General features: G+C 38.8%; 1 protein-coding gene across 2 annotated transcripts; it reads right to left on the bottom strand.

Annotated features, from left to right (window-relative positions):
- Positions 1–5,639: 5,639 nt before the first annotated feature.
- On the bottom strand, positions 5,640–14,569 carry LOC133411915 (myb-like protein V). Of its 2 annotated transcripts, none has more exons than XM_061694727.1 (11): positions 14,405–14,569; positions 12,839–12,894; positions 12,507–12,631; positions 12,349–12,443; positions 10,721–10,943; positions 9,830–9,873; positions 9,663–9,735; positions 9,201–9,572; positions 7,301–7,783; positions 6,599–6,651; positions 5,640–5,913 (listed from the first exon to the last, which is right to left on the bottom strand). In XM_061694727.1, exons 1-10 carry the CDS (start codon positions 14,507–14,509, stop codon positions 6,605–6,607), a joined length of 1,623 nt encoding a protein of 540 aa, XP_061550711.1. In that variant the 5' UTR covers positions 14,510–14,569; the 3' UTR covers positions 5,640–5,913; positions 6,599–6,604. The 2 variants fall into 2 exon arrangements, with proteins under 2 accessions (XP_061550711.1, XP_061550712.1); XM_061694728.1 differs by having other exon boundaries at positions 12,516–12,631.

Here is a 14,569-nt window from a genome sequence, read left to right as displayed (position 1 = left end):
GATCAACTTTGGGGGTGCGCATTATACACGAGAAATTACAGTACTTACTATGTCATAGAAAATAATAAAGAAATAAATGTAATATAAATTTGATTTGAGTCATTTTGTTTGAAAAATAAAAAATAAAAAACATTTTTTAAATGAAATCATAAATGACAAATATAATCATATTTGAATTAGATACATAAAATAGATTGAACATATTTCTCTCACTAAATCAACTAAATGCAAAATATTTTAAAAATAAATATACATTTTTAAAGTATGATACGAATGTATGTTTAATTTTTAAACAATTTAAAAAACACTTATTTTTAGTAGAATCATCATATAAATACCTCTATATGTGATATTAAATATACATACAAATAATTTATCATCAATAGAACAGAATTTAAACAATTTAGTTTTTTCCAATTACGAAGTGTGAATGCAGACATGAAACTTGCGGGCTTCAGTACCTGCAGTCAGTTTAAGAACCACTGGGATATATGTAATGACTTTATTTTTCATATTATAATATTAATCATATTTATATTTCAAATACATTATATTTATGTATTTGGACCATTTAAATGCTTATATTTTAAATAAAAAATTAATAATACACTTAGCACACTTTCTCGGTACATAAGTAAAAGCACTAGTCCGTCCATATTCAAATGTATATTAATCATATTTTCCATTTGTATACATGAGTTGTTAGTGTGCTTCTCCATGGAATTTGTCAGGAAATTCAACAAGTAGAACAAACAGAGCATAGATTGTCAAGTGAAATTGAAAGTGAGGCACCAGCAACAACACCACATTGCATATGCAAATAAAAATTGGCAAGTCAACACTTGCAAGGGACTCGTTGTGGACGCACTTATTCTGCCGCCGCCATTCGGGGATTTCATCTGCGCGGAGATGGAGTCATAAAAAGGAAAACGAGCACAAAAGGCAACAAAATATTCTTGACACGGGTCAGCGGGAGAGCTTGTTTGGAAGAAAAACACAAATGCGGAAGGTGGAGGAGAGATTTTCCCGCAGAGGGATGAAGCTGCGGGTGATTGACTGCTTTGCCCGGGGGAAGGTGATGAACTCCAAATCCCACAATCAGCTTTCGGGTCAAGCTGGCATTTTCTCTTTTTCTCACCATTTTCACATCTTCTTTCAATTTTGGCGAACTAGCTGCTTGCTAAATAGCTTCTCTAACCAATTGTTTGCTTATTTAGTTAGTTAGCCAGGCATGTTATTCCAGTGTTTGCATTGGTTTTTACTCTCGCCTTCCAAAAACAGATTCGCATACGTTAGTTTCAAATTGTCCATCTGTGTGAATGGTTGTTGGTCTATTTGTGCCTGACATTGAGTGACGGCCAGTCCATCGTTTATCTATATATTCCAGGAAATCTTTTTAAAGGGGAAGCCATTCAATTTTGCACATCGAGGAATTTAATTTCACTTTTGGTCGGTACGCTCTGCATGCATTGGTGCCAAGTGGGCAAAAAAAAAAAAAGCTTGTGTGCGTCATATACACTTCCCCCTATTGTTTTCTGTATGAATTAGTTAAAAATGGGTTAAGTGTCAATTGCACAAGGAGGGAGCTATTTATTCCTCGTTTCGTTGTCTGCTTAGTCAGTTAGCTAGTCAGTTAGCTAGCTGGGTACTTGCTTCTTTAGCTAACTTAGCATGTCGTTAGGTAACTATCGTATTAGTTAGTTTACTTAACTAGTTTGGTTGGTTGGCTAACTAACTGATTGTCTTCTTATTTAGTTAATTAGCCAAGTAGCTAATTAGTTTGTTGTTAATCAGTGGGGCAGTGGCCCACCGGCTGGAGGTCTGGTGTAAAAGTAAAGCTTGTCGTGTTTGGCAATTGGCAGCCACTCTGTAATGTGTATTTTGCGCCACCTACAGGACTGGAGGTGAATAAGTCACGACATACATGATTGGAATTGTTTAGCCTTGGCAGAGGTCAGAGCGCCACAAAGATATAATACTGTGTCTGTCTATGTATAATGCTATGTCGGAATAACGTCTTTGTATCGTGTCTGTGGGGCTTCAAAGTCCACCTTTTTTCTGTGAAGGTCTTGTGTCCTTCCCTGTGAGCTTAATCCTCACAAATCCCATTTTATACTCGGGAGCGCTCCATTTGTACACCCCCGTGCCTCCGCCTGATAACATTTAGACGGAGCGTGGCAGGTGGCTAGCGGAGACACTTTGAGAAGAACAAGCCGGCGTCATTTCAGTCCGACTCGTTACGGAACAGCTGTGGCTCGGCGGATAAAACATTTGAGCAGTTTTTCAGTATTTGGGGGGGGGGGGGGGGGGGGAAGTACAGTGAACCCTCTCTATCCATAGGTAAGTACCTAGCAATTCTTGACTTTTCCCCCCCGTATCATTACTGTTTTCTTTTCTGTATTCTTACGGCTTTTTTTCTTCTTGTATTTTTTATTTATTTATTTCCCCCCCCCCCCCCCATGATTTTTTTGCTCACCCGTGATCTAATGAGCATAAGTAATATAAAAACAATGACTGAATGAGTTGAGGGGGGCGGGGGGGAGGTTCCTGTTATTTATGTTACATATGGTTTCCTTGAGTGGCCAGAAAATAACAAAAATTTCAGATTTTTTTTCCCCCCCATATTCTTACGACCTTTTCCCATATTATGGTGATCTTTTTCCCCCATATTCTTGCAACGTCTTTCCCCGTATTCTTGCGGGAATTTTGGATTGTGGTAGGAAACTGGCGTACGTGGAGAAAACTCACTCAGGCACGGGGAGAACTTGCAAACTCCACACAGGCGAGGCCGGATTTGAACCTGGGTCCTCAGAACTGTGAGGCAGATGTGCTAACCAGTTGTGCCGCCATAGGAGACTTTGACTTGCACAGATATAGACAAGTCTTGACCTTATTTGTATTTAAATCAATATTTTTTTGTGTTTTGACTAATAATACACCGCAAAGGGCTGATGCACAAGTATGAAGCACTTTTATTATATTCAAATACAACTTTTTCATTATTACCACCATCCTTAGTCACTGATTTTTCCAACTTAATTTTCACTTCCTGTAGCTGTCCCAATACGTTTGTCCGTATTTTCTTCACTTTTCTTGACATCTTTGTCCCAATACTTTTGTCCAAACTCCACATTTTCACTTCATGTTGGTGTCCATAATTTACTGTATACTTCTGTCCAGCTTTTTCCTTCACATTTACACTTCCACGTGGTGTCCCAATACTTTTGTTCAAGCTCTACATTTTCTACCCACATTTTTACTCACTTTTAATCGCTTCTATATGTCCCAATCCTTTTGTCCTAGTTCTAGGTATTGTTGAAGTTGGTGTCCCAATACTTTAGTCCACATTTTCTTCACTTTTCCACTTCATGTGATTCAGCAGGCTTGCACTGTAGTTTTGTCCTTATCGAGACCAACAAGAAGCTGACCGCGCAACGCAGGCCGTCATCTGCTCAGGATGGCCAACTTGCAATTTTCTGCCCGTTTGACGCTTGTGCAGGGTCTTAGCGACACAACACTGCCTCTTGCTGTCCGTTGTTTTTTGCTTGTTTGTTTTGCTTTTCATTCTGCCACAGCAATCGTGCTGAGCGGCGCGAGGTTGATTAGCTGCTGACAAAGGCTCATTCGTAAACTAAAGAAAATACAAACAGCGGCCCAACTTTAAGTGAAATGCCTGCCGGGCGGTGATAAAAGCCAATAAAACACATTTGCGGCCCGTAAATATTCCCAGCGTGTGCTTTGCCCGTCCCGGTGGTCTTGTACGTCTTCCATTTTCTAATGATTGCTCCCACCGTTGATTTCTTCGCACCAAGCTGCTTACCTATTGGAGAGTCAGCCTTCCCAGCCTGGTGCAGGTCTACAATTTTGCTTCTGGTGTCCTTTTGACTGCTCTTTGCTCTTGGCCATAGTGGACTGTTTGAGGTTGTGGACAGGTGTCTAACGAGTTCAAACGGGTGCCATTAATACAGGTAACGAGTGGAGGACAGAGGAGCCTCTTACACATACCTATATACACGCACACACAGGGCTCTTGCTTCGACAACGCACTATAGTGTTTTTTCTTCTTCTCCTGTTTCATGCGTGCGGCTGGGTATACTCTTTCACGCTCCAGGACTGCCCCCTACTGGATGTCACTAGCTCTGGTGGGTCCTTAAAAAGAACCAGTACAGTACTTTGCAAGCGCAGATTCTTCAACTACATACAACATACATACATTGGGACACAGCTGTTAATCAATGAATCGATCCCTCACAAATTAGATGACAGCTAGGAATATGTTACTTTTTGTTCAATTTGTCACTCCCTGCTGTCGCAATACTTTTGTCCAAACTCGTTTTCTTCATTTTGCGGTCCTCCCATTGCTTTTGTCACATTTCACTTCTCATATTCTTACCTGCATTTGATTCACTTTTCACTACCTGTAACTGTCCTGATACTCTTGTCCACCTTTCAACTGACTGTGTGTGTCTCATTACATTTCTCCACATTTTACTTTCTGTAGTAGTTCTAATACGTCTGTCTAAACTCCACAGATTCACTTTCTGTAAGTATCCCAAAATTGATGTCCATATTTTCTTCACTTAACTTGCTCTACATGTCCCAAAACGTTTTTCTCACCTCCATTTTTCACATTCTGTAGTTGTCGCAATACTTTTGTCCCGTACAATACAAAAAGATCAAAACAATTATTGGGTTGTCTTGTTTTGTTACTTTTTGACCAAGAAACGTCAGTGACCTATTGTTGTGTTCTTTGTTCCTCATTAAGTGGAAAAGCGCTTGTGTGGGGTGATACTTGGATCAATGCGGCACTTGGGCTTCACATTTACTTTGTTTGTGCGCAACACTGAAATGTCAGTCTCCATTTTGTCCTCACTGAAAAGGCTTCCCAGTTGTTGCCAGCACTTTGAACAATCACAACACAATACACGTTTATTGCACCCGCACGAAGGCACTTAAAGTAGGCAACTTTTTTTTAATAACGTTTATGGAGTTCCCAAGTGTCTTAATAACATGCCTGTGACATGCTTTTGTCAATGCATTAAGTTTTGGACGTTTTTTTATAGCATATTTCTTGACGCGGTCAAATTGGCTCAAAAAAATACTTTTCTCTCCAAGTACCATCATAATGACCACTTGAAAATAAAGCAGCGTAGTAAGTATTTTAATATTTGGTCTATTGTTAGCCAATGTAACATCATGCACATTTTGAACATTAACACTACACTTAAAAGGGGAAAAAAAAAACTGCACTTAAATGATTTGATTCAAATGTATTGCACATAACATTATAATATAATATGAACCCTTTAATGGCGGCACGGTAGCCGACTGGTAACAGATCTGAGGACCCGTGTTCATTCAAATCCCCCCTCGCCTGTGTGGAGTTTGCATGTTCTCCCCGTGCCTGCGTGGGTTTTCTCCGAGTACTCCGGTTTCCTCACACATCCCAAAAAACATGCATGGTAGGTTAATTGAAGACTCTAAATTGCCCTTAGATGTGAATGTGAGTGCGAATGGTTGTTTGTGCCCTGCGATTGGCTGGCGACCAGTTCAGGGTGTAACCTGCCTATCGACCAAAGATAGCTGCGATAGGCTCCAGCACATCCGCGCCCCTAGTGAGGATAAGCAGTACAGAAAAATGGATGGATGGCTGGATGAACCCTTTAATGCAATGATTGGAACTGGTCACAGGAAATCTATCACAAGTGGTCAATGAGCCGACAAAAATAGCAAAGCTCGAGGCTCACGGAACTTAAATATTTCCTCAGCACAGAAACATGGAAGACGTGTCAACATTTATAAAAAAAAAAAAAAAAGTGTGACATTTAATTATTTAGGATAGTGACATTTTAGGTACAAACGGTTTTGTTGTATTGTCTTTTTCAGGTCCATCGTAGTGGTCTTCAAGACAAACTGAAACAAAAATATGACACATATGACGAAGTAAAATAGCATCTTTTTTTAAAGAAAATTCATGTTTTTTTCCCAGGAATAGTCCTCCTTTTAATTAAATTTTACAAGTCATATTTTTGCACAAATAAAGCCATTTTTTTAATTAAGATTTTTGTAAGAAGTTCTTTTTTTAAAACAACATTTCAGGAATAAAGTATATTTTCCCAAGAATAAAGTCAAAATTGTTGAAGAATGAAGTCCTTCCCCCCCCCCCCCCCAAGAAACGTTTTTTTTAGTATGAAGTACCTTTTCACAATTAAAGCTTTTTTTTCCAAAATAAAGCTGCTTTTTTATGAATAAAGTTGCATTTTTCCAAGAATTAAGTCTTGCTTGTGTCACCCCCCCCCCCCCACATTTAATTATTTTTTTGTTAAGTTTTACCCTTTCAGGAATTGAGCTTTTTTTTCTTTCTACAAAATAATATTTTTTCAAGAAGGTTTTTGTTTTTCTCACTTTCTAACTGTATTCAAGGGAAAAATGTGCATCCCAATCTGAATGTCCGTTATTGTTTTTCTCAGCCCAAGCACGTGTTGTTTCAGAAACAAAGTTTTGTTTTTTGCTTTCGCAAGAAGTTCAAATTGGCATAACTGGAACTTCACAGCCACTGGACACCTATTTGCGCGGTATCTAGGGTGTTTCGTTTTACCGTGTGCTAAGCGTCTCCGCCTTCCGCCATTTTGTCCTTCACCTTCTTCCTCCCTGCAACAACAACAAGAATTGAGTCAACTTCCTTTAATGCTCGTTCAGGATGAACATCAGAGACATTTACTGTCAGACAAGTGGAAAATTTTTATTGTTACGCTAACTTTGCCAACTTTTTTTTTTAACTCGTTTAATTCCAGTTTCTTTTTTTTTCCCCCTAATTGCACAGCAACGAGTTGGTTTAATGACCTATTCTTAGTACTTTGTGCTTTTAGTTCCCGGAACTAAAAGGTTCCTGAACCGTTTCAGAGCCCTGATGAATTATCCTGGAATTAAATTTCAACAATAGCGCCCAGTCTTGTAAAACTCCACGGGAGCCGTGCAGCATTATGTCGCCTCAAGATCGAAAGTCCGAATGTGTTTTTAGACAGTGGTAGGTACGTTGGAGTAAGCCTGTTTTGTTAAAAATGGACGGATGGAATACTTTGGTGCAGAAGGAACTGGTCAGTCACAAAGGTAAGTGTGTGCCGATTCATTTCAGCTCATTGTTAGTATTGCATCACTCATGGCTAGACCCCTGCACCAAAGGTTCTTGAACCTAGTATTATTAGCGTATTAGCCCCCCACAACCCCACCAGCATCTTTAAGCGTTCTGATCAATTAGAACTGGAATTAAACTTGATTTTTATTTATTTTGAAGTCGTACTCTTTTTCTTGGCAGATGAGTGGCTGCTAACAGGAGTCTCATAACGTTGGGCAGCTTCCATCTTTTTCTTCTTCACCTCCAATGAGTCATTTCCCGCCACATCTTCAACCTCATTGGCTGCTCTCTTCTTCTTCTTCTTCACAGCCTTGAAGGAGTCGCCAACATCTTCAACCTCCTCCTCATTGGCTGATGTCATCTTTTTCCTGTCCTCCAAGGAGTTGCCAGCATCTTCAACCTCCTCACTGGCAGCTGTATTCTTGTCTTTCTTGGTGGTGCTGGGAGGAATCTGGTTTTGTTTTGAGGAGGGCTCCTCCTGCGTCGTCTTCTTCTTCTTCTTTGGGGCGTCCTCCTCCACGTCTCGTTTGGAGGGTTTAGGTGGCGAAGTCTGGTCTTTCCCGCAGGGATCTTGTTGGCAGTTCTTTAGCATCCTGGCTCGCTTCTTGCGTCGATGTCGCTTCTGGTTGGAGGAGAGCTGAGGGACACCTTTCAGGAGAGAAGAGGAAACCACCACTAAGACATGGAAATTAAGTGAAACGCTGAAGATAAAAGTCAATCTTGTGAGAATCTTTGTTTTAAGTTTAATAGAGTTGTACTAACAATAGTCCCAACAAAAAATAATTTTTTGAGAATAAAATTGTATTAAGGTGTAATTTTCGTGAAAAAGGTCCTATTTTGTCTAAATTTAAGTACCTTTTCAAAAATAAACTTGCAAGCAAAGAGGCTTTTTTTTTTCAAGAATAAAACCATCTTTTTTCAAGACAAAAGTAATATTTTACTTAAAGCATAGTATTTTTTTTTTCAGAGAACAAAGTTGTCTTTTTCTACAGTAGTCAATTTTGTTACAAAAATAAATGCAGTAAGGGTAAGCGGTATAGAAGATGAATGAATATCTTTAATCAAGAAGTCTTTTTTTAATGAAGTCATTTTCCAACAATAGGTAGAATTAATATTCTACCAATAATAGTCATATTTTTACTAGCATGAAGTAGTTTTTCCAAGATTTAAGTCATATTTGTCAAGAAGGGTTCATCATATTATTCAAAGAATATACTTTTTTTTAAAAAAAAACAAGCCATCTTTTTTTCAAGACAACTCGTTTTTCTAGAAGTCATATTTTTCACACACAAAATTCAAAGAATGAAGCTGTCTTTTTTCCACGAATAGCCCTTATTTTCAAGAATGAAGTCATTTTCCAACAATAAAGTTGTTCTTTTCATGAATAGTGACACTTTTCCAAGAATAGTCATATTTTTCCGAACATTAAGTCGTTTTATTTTCTACAATAAGTCTTTTTTTTTTAAGGAATAAAGCTGTATAGTTTCAACATGGTAATTTTTCATGAATTAGCATTTTTTGAAGAATAATACAATATTTCTTTTTGAAAATAGTCATGTTTTCAAGAGTAAATATTTTTTCTATTTTTTTGATTAAGTAATTTTTCCTGAAAAACCACTGCTTTGTTCTTGTATTACAATTATTTTTCTTTTCAATGTGAATATTTGTACTAATATTCATCCATCCATTTTCCGAGCCGCTTCTCCTCACTAGGGTCGCGGGCGCGCTGGAGCCTATCCCAGCTATCATCGGGCAGGAGGCGGGGCACACCCTGAACTGGTTGCCAGCCAATCGCAGGGCACATACAAACAAACAACCATTCGCACTCACATTCACACCTACGGGCAATTTAGAGTCTCCAATTCATGTTTTTGGGATGTGGGAGGAAACCGGAGTGCCCGGAGAAAACCCACGCAGGCACGGGGAGAACATGCAAACTCCACACAGGCGGGGGCAGGGATTGAACCCCGGTACTCAGAACTGTGAGGCAGACGCTATAACCAGTCGTCCACCGTTCCGCCTCCTACTAATATTCCTACGTAAAATAAGCTTTTCATTTTTCTACCTTGTGCCGTCAGCTTCTTTTGTGGCTCTGCATCGCCCCCCGTTACTCCATCAGACTGCACCTCCTCCTTCCCCCGACCCTTCTCCCTCCTCCTCCTCCTCTTTTTCTTCTTCTTCACTGATGCACCCTCACCGTCCTCCACTTCTTGCTGCTCCTCTTCCTCATTCTTCCTCTTCTGGCCTTTCTTGTTTTTTGGAAGACTGTTCTGCTCCGTTTTCTGATCCTCCTCAGGAGCAGTTGTTTTCTTCTTCTTCGTTTTCTTCTTCTTGGAAATTGCAGCTTCTTCAGAGAGACAAGCGTTGGTCTCACCGACCTCGAAGTTGAGGGTGATGGCGACGTCCAGGTGGTCTCGCCCCTCCACAGCCATTGTGCCTAAAAAATGTTAGGGGTTTATCTCACGTAAATAAAGAATTTTAAATACAAATGTTATCATGTCCATACAACAAAGTTGTTGTTGTTTACCATCATTGGGAGCCTCCAGCACCCTCGTCTGGTTGTCCTCCCGCTCCAACTGTGTGGTGATGTCACTGACCTCCTTTTTTTTGTTGTTGTTGTTTTTTTAAAACATGCGCAAGTCAACACCACAACTTCAATATTGCTTTGTTTACATGGTAGGAAGTGTGCGTTACCTTGACGACCTCTTCTTCGTCGCGCTCAGTCGTGACATCGGCGGCTGAACATGATTCCCATGTGAAGGAATGAATAGTTGTATTGGTTTTATTTGGGGGGGACTCAAAGGTAAGAGAATTAAGTGGTATTTTTCTAAGAATAAAGTTGTATTTTCACAAGAAGTCATTTTCCTGACAATATATTCAAAGTCGTATTTACTGATAAAGTTGGGCTTTTTCAAGAATAGAATCTTTTTTTTGGGAGAAAAAAAGGCATAACATTGAAACAGTAGTCATTTTTTTGAGAATTGAAAGAATGATAGGTTGCATTTGTTCAAGAAAAAAAGTAGCGAGAACAAAGTATCTTTTTGGGAATAAAGCCATATTTTTGTATAAAAAAGGTGTGATATTGCAACAGTAAAGTTATATTTAAAAAAAAAGTTTGCATTTTAAGTGAATAATCTGAGGATAAAGCTATATTTTTTTCAGGGTAGTGAATTTCGTAATATTTATGAAGGGAAGTCAAGGAATAAATAGTTGTATATTGTATACTTTATATTGCATGTATAAGAAGAAAAGTGATTCTTACAAGAAGAAAGTATTAGTTTGTGGAGAAAATGGCAAAATATTACAAGAATAAAGTCAGAATTTTACAAGAGGAAGTGAACGAAGTTTGTATCATAAGAAAACAAGTCATTTTTTAGAGAATCAAGTCTCCGTTTTTAAGACTAAAGGCATAATATTGCCAGAATAAAGTCACATAGTCATTTGAAATTCTCGACTTTAAAAAGGAGGCGTCTTCACAGCCGCTCGAGTCTCAGCACCGAAGTGCCAAAGAGGACCGTGCGCGCACGCGCGCGTGTGTTTGTGTGTGTGTGGTTTCTTTGTCACTGCATGATTGGCAGCTCATACCTGCAGCAGGCGGGACATCGACCTCTGCCTGTTGCTTATTGGCACAAAACATTTCTGCTTGATCTATCAAGCCAATTCTGTTTTCTTGCGACCCGGTGTTGCCCTCGTCGTCTGAACAATCATTGGTTGCTTCCTTTGGGCTGGGCGTGGCCTCTGTTTGATGGAGATTCGACTTCAACGTGCCAGAGGTTTCACCTTTGACATCCATGACAACTTCTGGCTGCTGGAAGAAGACGTTGACGACGACAAAGGCCAAGTTAACACTCACTGCTCCCTGAATAACCACTAGGTTTCTGGTTTAATTTCACTTTTGTTTACTGCACAAACACTGAAAATGAAGCACACAGTGAAAGCATGAAAGTTTGCTGCAAAAACCCTTGAACAAGAAGCACAGAGTGTGTGACAAAGCGTGACACCAGTGTGCTACACAAAAGCGTGGAAAAAAAAAAGCACAGAGTTAGCGACGTGAACAATTTATGGTGAATGGTGGCACTTGCTGTGACGTGACAACTGGTGGCAATAATCTGTGGAGACACAGAGGAGATCATCCGTCTCCCAGCAGTGGAAACGGGCGAGACAGACGTGTGTGTGAAAGTGTCGCGGTTCACTGACACACGCACACACTACATTATCACGGCCAGTGGAGCGGAGCTATGCGTGTGCAACCAAACGGAACGTGGAACTTTATGGCTCGGCCGCTTCCGCCTGATGAACCCAGTTATTTGAGCATTTGTGCACAGTCAGCATTCACTTTGGGGTTGGGGATCGCAGCGGAACTCATGACATTTTGATATCACAATAAGGACGGTACGGGGAGTGTCACAAGATAGGAGTTTTTGCAATTTGGAATAAGTCAAATTTTTCATCTTGAGTGACAGACAGCGACAATATGGATATTTGATCCAGTTCTACCCATAATGTATCATGAAAAATAAAAAAATAATAATAATACATCCAGATTTCGATATTTTATCCAAGTGACGGAATAAATCTAAATTTTCACAAATATTGACGTCTGACTGCGACAATAACACATTTGATCCGGTAGTATCGAAAACTTATCATAAGCGCTAATGATAGGCTACATCCCAATAACGATGTTTAATGGAAGTTCAAAGTCAAAATGCTGATTTGCAAGAGTGACATTGGACAGCGACAATATCAATATCTGATCCCATTTGATTGATAATATCCTGTAAGATTTAACAGTAACATCCATCCCAGTATTGAAATTTTACAGCACTTATCGAATGAATACAAATATTTTTTTTTTTAAATGTGACTTTGGACAGCAACAATAGCAATAGTCGATCAATTGATAATGTAAGATTTAACGATACAATACATCCCCAAATAGATTTTGTAAAACTGTAACTTTCCAAATACAGATAAGCTATTTTAAAGAACTTAGATAACATTTTCATGAAGTGTAACAACAGATGGAAACGATATCGATATTCTATCGCATTGTATCGCTATACATTGACTGGCCACGTCATTAGGGTGCACAACATCATGAACTCCAATACAAAACATGAAATCATTGAACAATAATTATTGTGCTTTCAGTATACTCCATCATATTTATATCAATACAGTAATTGTCATATTTTGGGTACTTTCTTTACCTCTTGTTGCGTTTGTTCTTCCTCTTCGGGTTGCAGTGAGTCGCAGCCATTGTGAGCCTGGCCGTTGGTGCCTTCCACGCCTTCAGACTTCAAGCCTAAATCGAAAGGTAAAATTCCCAAACAAAACACAAACGAGACCATAAAAAGACAGAACTTACCTAGCACACCTTCGGCATTCGTGTTGTTGTCTTCTGGGGGTCTCTCGTCAGCGCCCCCTTCAGATTCAACCTCGTTGGGCGCATCGGAGCCACTGGCCGGCTGATCGGCATGTGGCGAGCACATCCTATATACACACACAAGAATATAAACTCTCCATCCATTGCTTCGTAGCATGCCACCACTGGAGCACTTTTTAGCAAAGTATTAAGCACAATACTATAAATTTGTGGTGCACTTAATGGCAGCAGACATTTTGATGGCAAGTCAGTGTTTTGGGGCATGTTAGAACAGTTCCTGCCCCTGTGTGCTTTTCCAGACAGGTGCTATTTACTTCAGCCATCCTTTGTAGATGTCTTGTAGGTTCAAGCTCACGTTTGACATCTCCACCTGCACAAAAACACATTGGCGTGGTCTTACAACGGTGCAACATTTGAAGAGAAAATTCTAATGTGCTCATGTGGTAAACATAAGACGTTAAAAAAAAGAGTCACTATGAATCATGTTTTAAAAAATGACAAACTAAACAACTAAGGTAAAAAAAAATTCTATACATGTAAACTACTATGCCTCATGTTATATTGAAAATGCCTATATAATAAGTCATATAAAACGGTCTTATTATACATCATATAATGAATCATGTCTTACTACATCGTCGGGTTAAAAATGTTTCTATAACTCATATCATATATTTAAAAGTCTTGTATATAAATCCTGTCAAATCACGCTCTAAAGCGTCAGTAAACATTGGTTTGGGCACGTAAATAGACGAGGACAACAACTACGGCAACGTTGACAACGGCAAGCATGGGAGGCGATGTGCCAGTCCCAATACGCAATCCTATTGGTCGACATCAAGCTGTGTTGCACAAGAGTTGTCATTGATAATTTTTTATTTTTTTTAAATGCATACAAAACATCATCAGGTTAAGAATTGTCTTTTCATATTTTAAAATATTTTATTCCATCAGGTTAAAAAAAAAATTACGTCATATTTTTAAAAAATATTTTATTACATCAGGTTAAAAAATGCCTCTTTTTTAAGTCTTACCATACATCACATCATATTAAAAAGGCGCACAATGCATGTCTAATAAAGGTTATCTTATAAAAAAAAAAAGTAAAAATCACAGACATAAAAAAAATTATTGCCGTACACATGGGTAAAAATCAATACTGTAATACGAATAATATAAAAATAGGTGGGCTTACATAAATATACAAAGTAGATAAAACATCCTATGTCATGTTAAAAAAAATTCTTAAATTACAAATATCTTCTATACATCATTAGCCCTGTCATGTTAAAAACCCTGTCATGTTAAAAACAAAAATCTATCAATCATAACACACAAAAGGCTTACATCATGTCATGTAGTATATATGATATAATATATATGATATATATATATATATATATATATCATATATATATATATATATATATATATATATATATATATAAAATATCATGGAATAACAAATATTTCTTGCTGTACACAAAGGTAAAAATAGACAACACAGTACTGTCTATTAAATGAGACTTTATGAAAAATGTGTGCTTACAATAACCATATATTTCACGGCCCAACATGGAACGTGTCTTGGTCAAACTTAGCAATGTTAGCATTAGCTGTGAGGGGTTGAGCCTCTGAGGGGCAGCAGGCTGCTCTCATTAAGTGGCTCATGTACACCTCCAACCGTACAGCGTGTTCTTTTCCTTCCACAAAGCCTGAATAAGCCCACTTTTAAACCTTGCATTCACATTTATTTCGAATTTTTTCCTCCCTTTCTTCGTGGCCGGTCAGCCATGAAATAAAATGAGAGGAGCTGGTCCACACGCAAAGCGGATATTAAAAAATGTCAAGTATGATGCGACATTTAAAATTTTGGTTACCTGGCTTACATGTTCCTCCAGCACGTCAGCGGCGGCCCGCAAGCCTTTGATCTTTAAATATTGTACGATGAGGAAGAGCAGCGACGAGTCTTCCTCGCACGGCATGACGAACGCGACATCAGTATGAAATGCTTGAGAAAGCTGGTTAACTTCAGATGTGAACGC

Source organism: Phycodurus eques, chromosome 13, assembly GCF_024500275.1.
Source record: "Phycodurus eques isolate BA_2022a chromosome 13, UOR_Pequ_1.1, whole genome shotgun sequence".
Lineage (NCBI taxonomy): Eukaryota > Metazoa > Chordata > Actinopteri > Syngnathiformes > Syngnathidae > Phycodurus > Phycodurus eques.
This window is presented reverse-complemented; position numbering and strand designations above follow the sequence as displayed.

What these genes read in the sequence shown, in the direction of transcription:
- LOC133411915 (XM_061694727.1), bottom strand. Translation starts at nt 14,509, where the DNA reads ATGCCGTGCGAGGAAGACTCGTCGCTGCTCTTCCTCATCGTACAATAT. An exon ending in AAGAACAAACGCAACAAGAG is followed by an intron (nt 10,944 to 12,348) that starts GTAAAGAAAGTA and finishes GTCTTCTTCCAG; the next exon opens with CAGCCAGAAGTTGTCATGGA. An exon ending in AAAGAAGCTGACGGCACAAG is followed by an intron (nt 7,784 to 9,200) that starts GTAGAAAAATGA and finishes CTCTCCTGAAAG; the next exon opens with GTGTCCCTCAGCTCTCCTCC.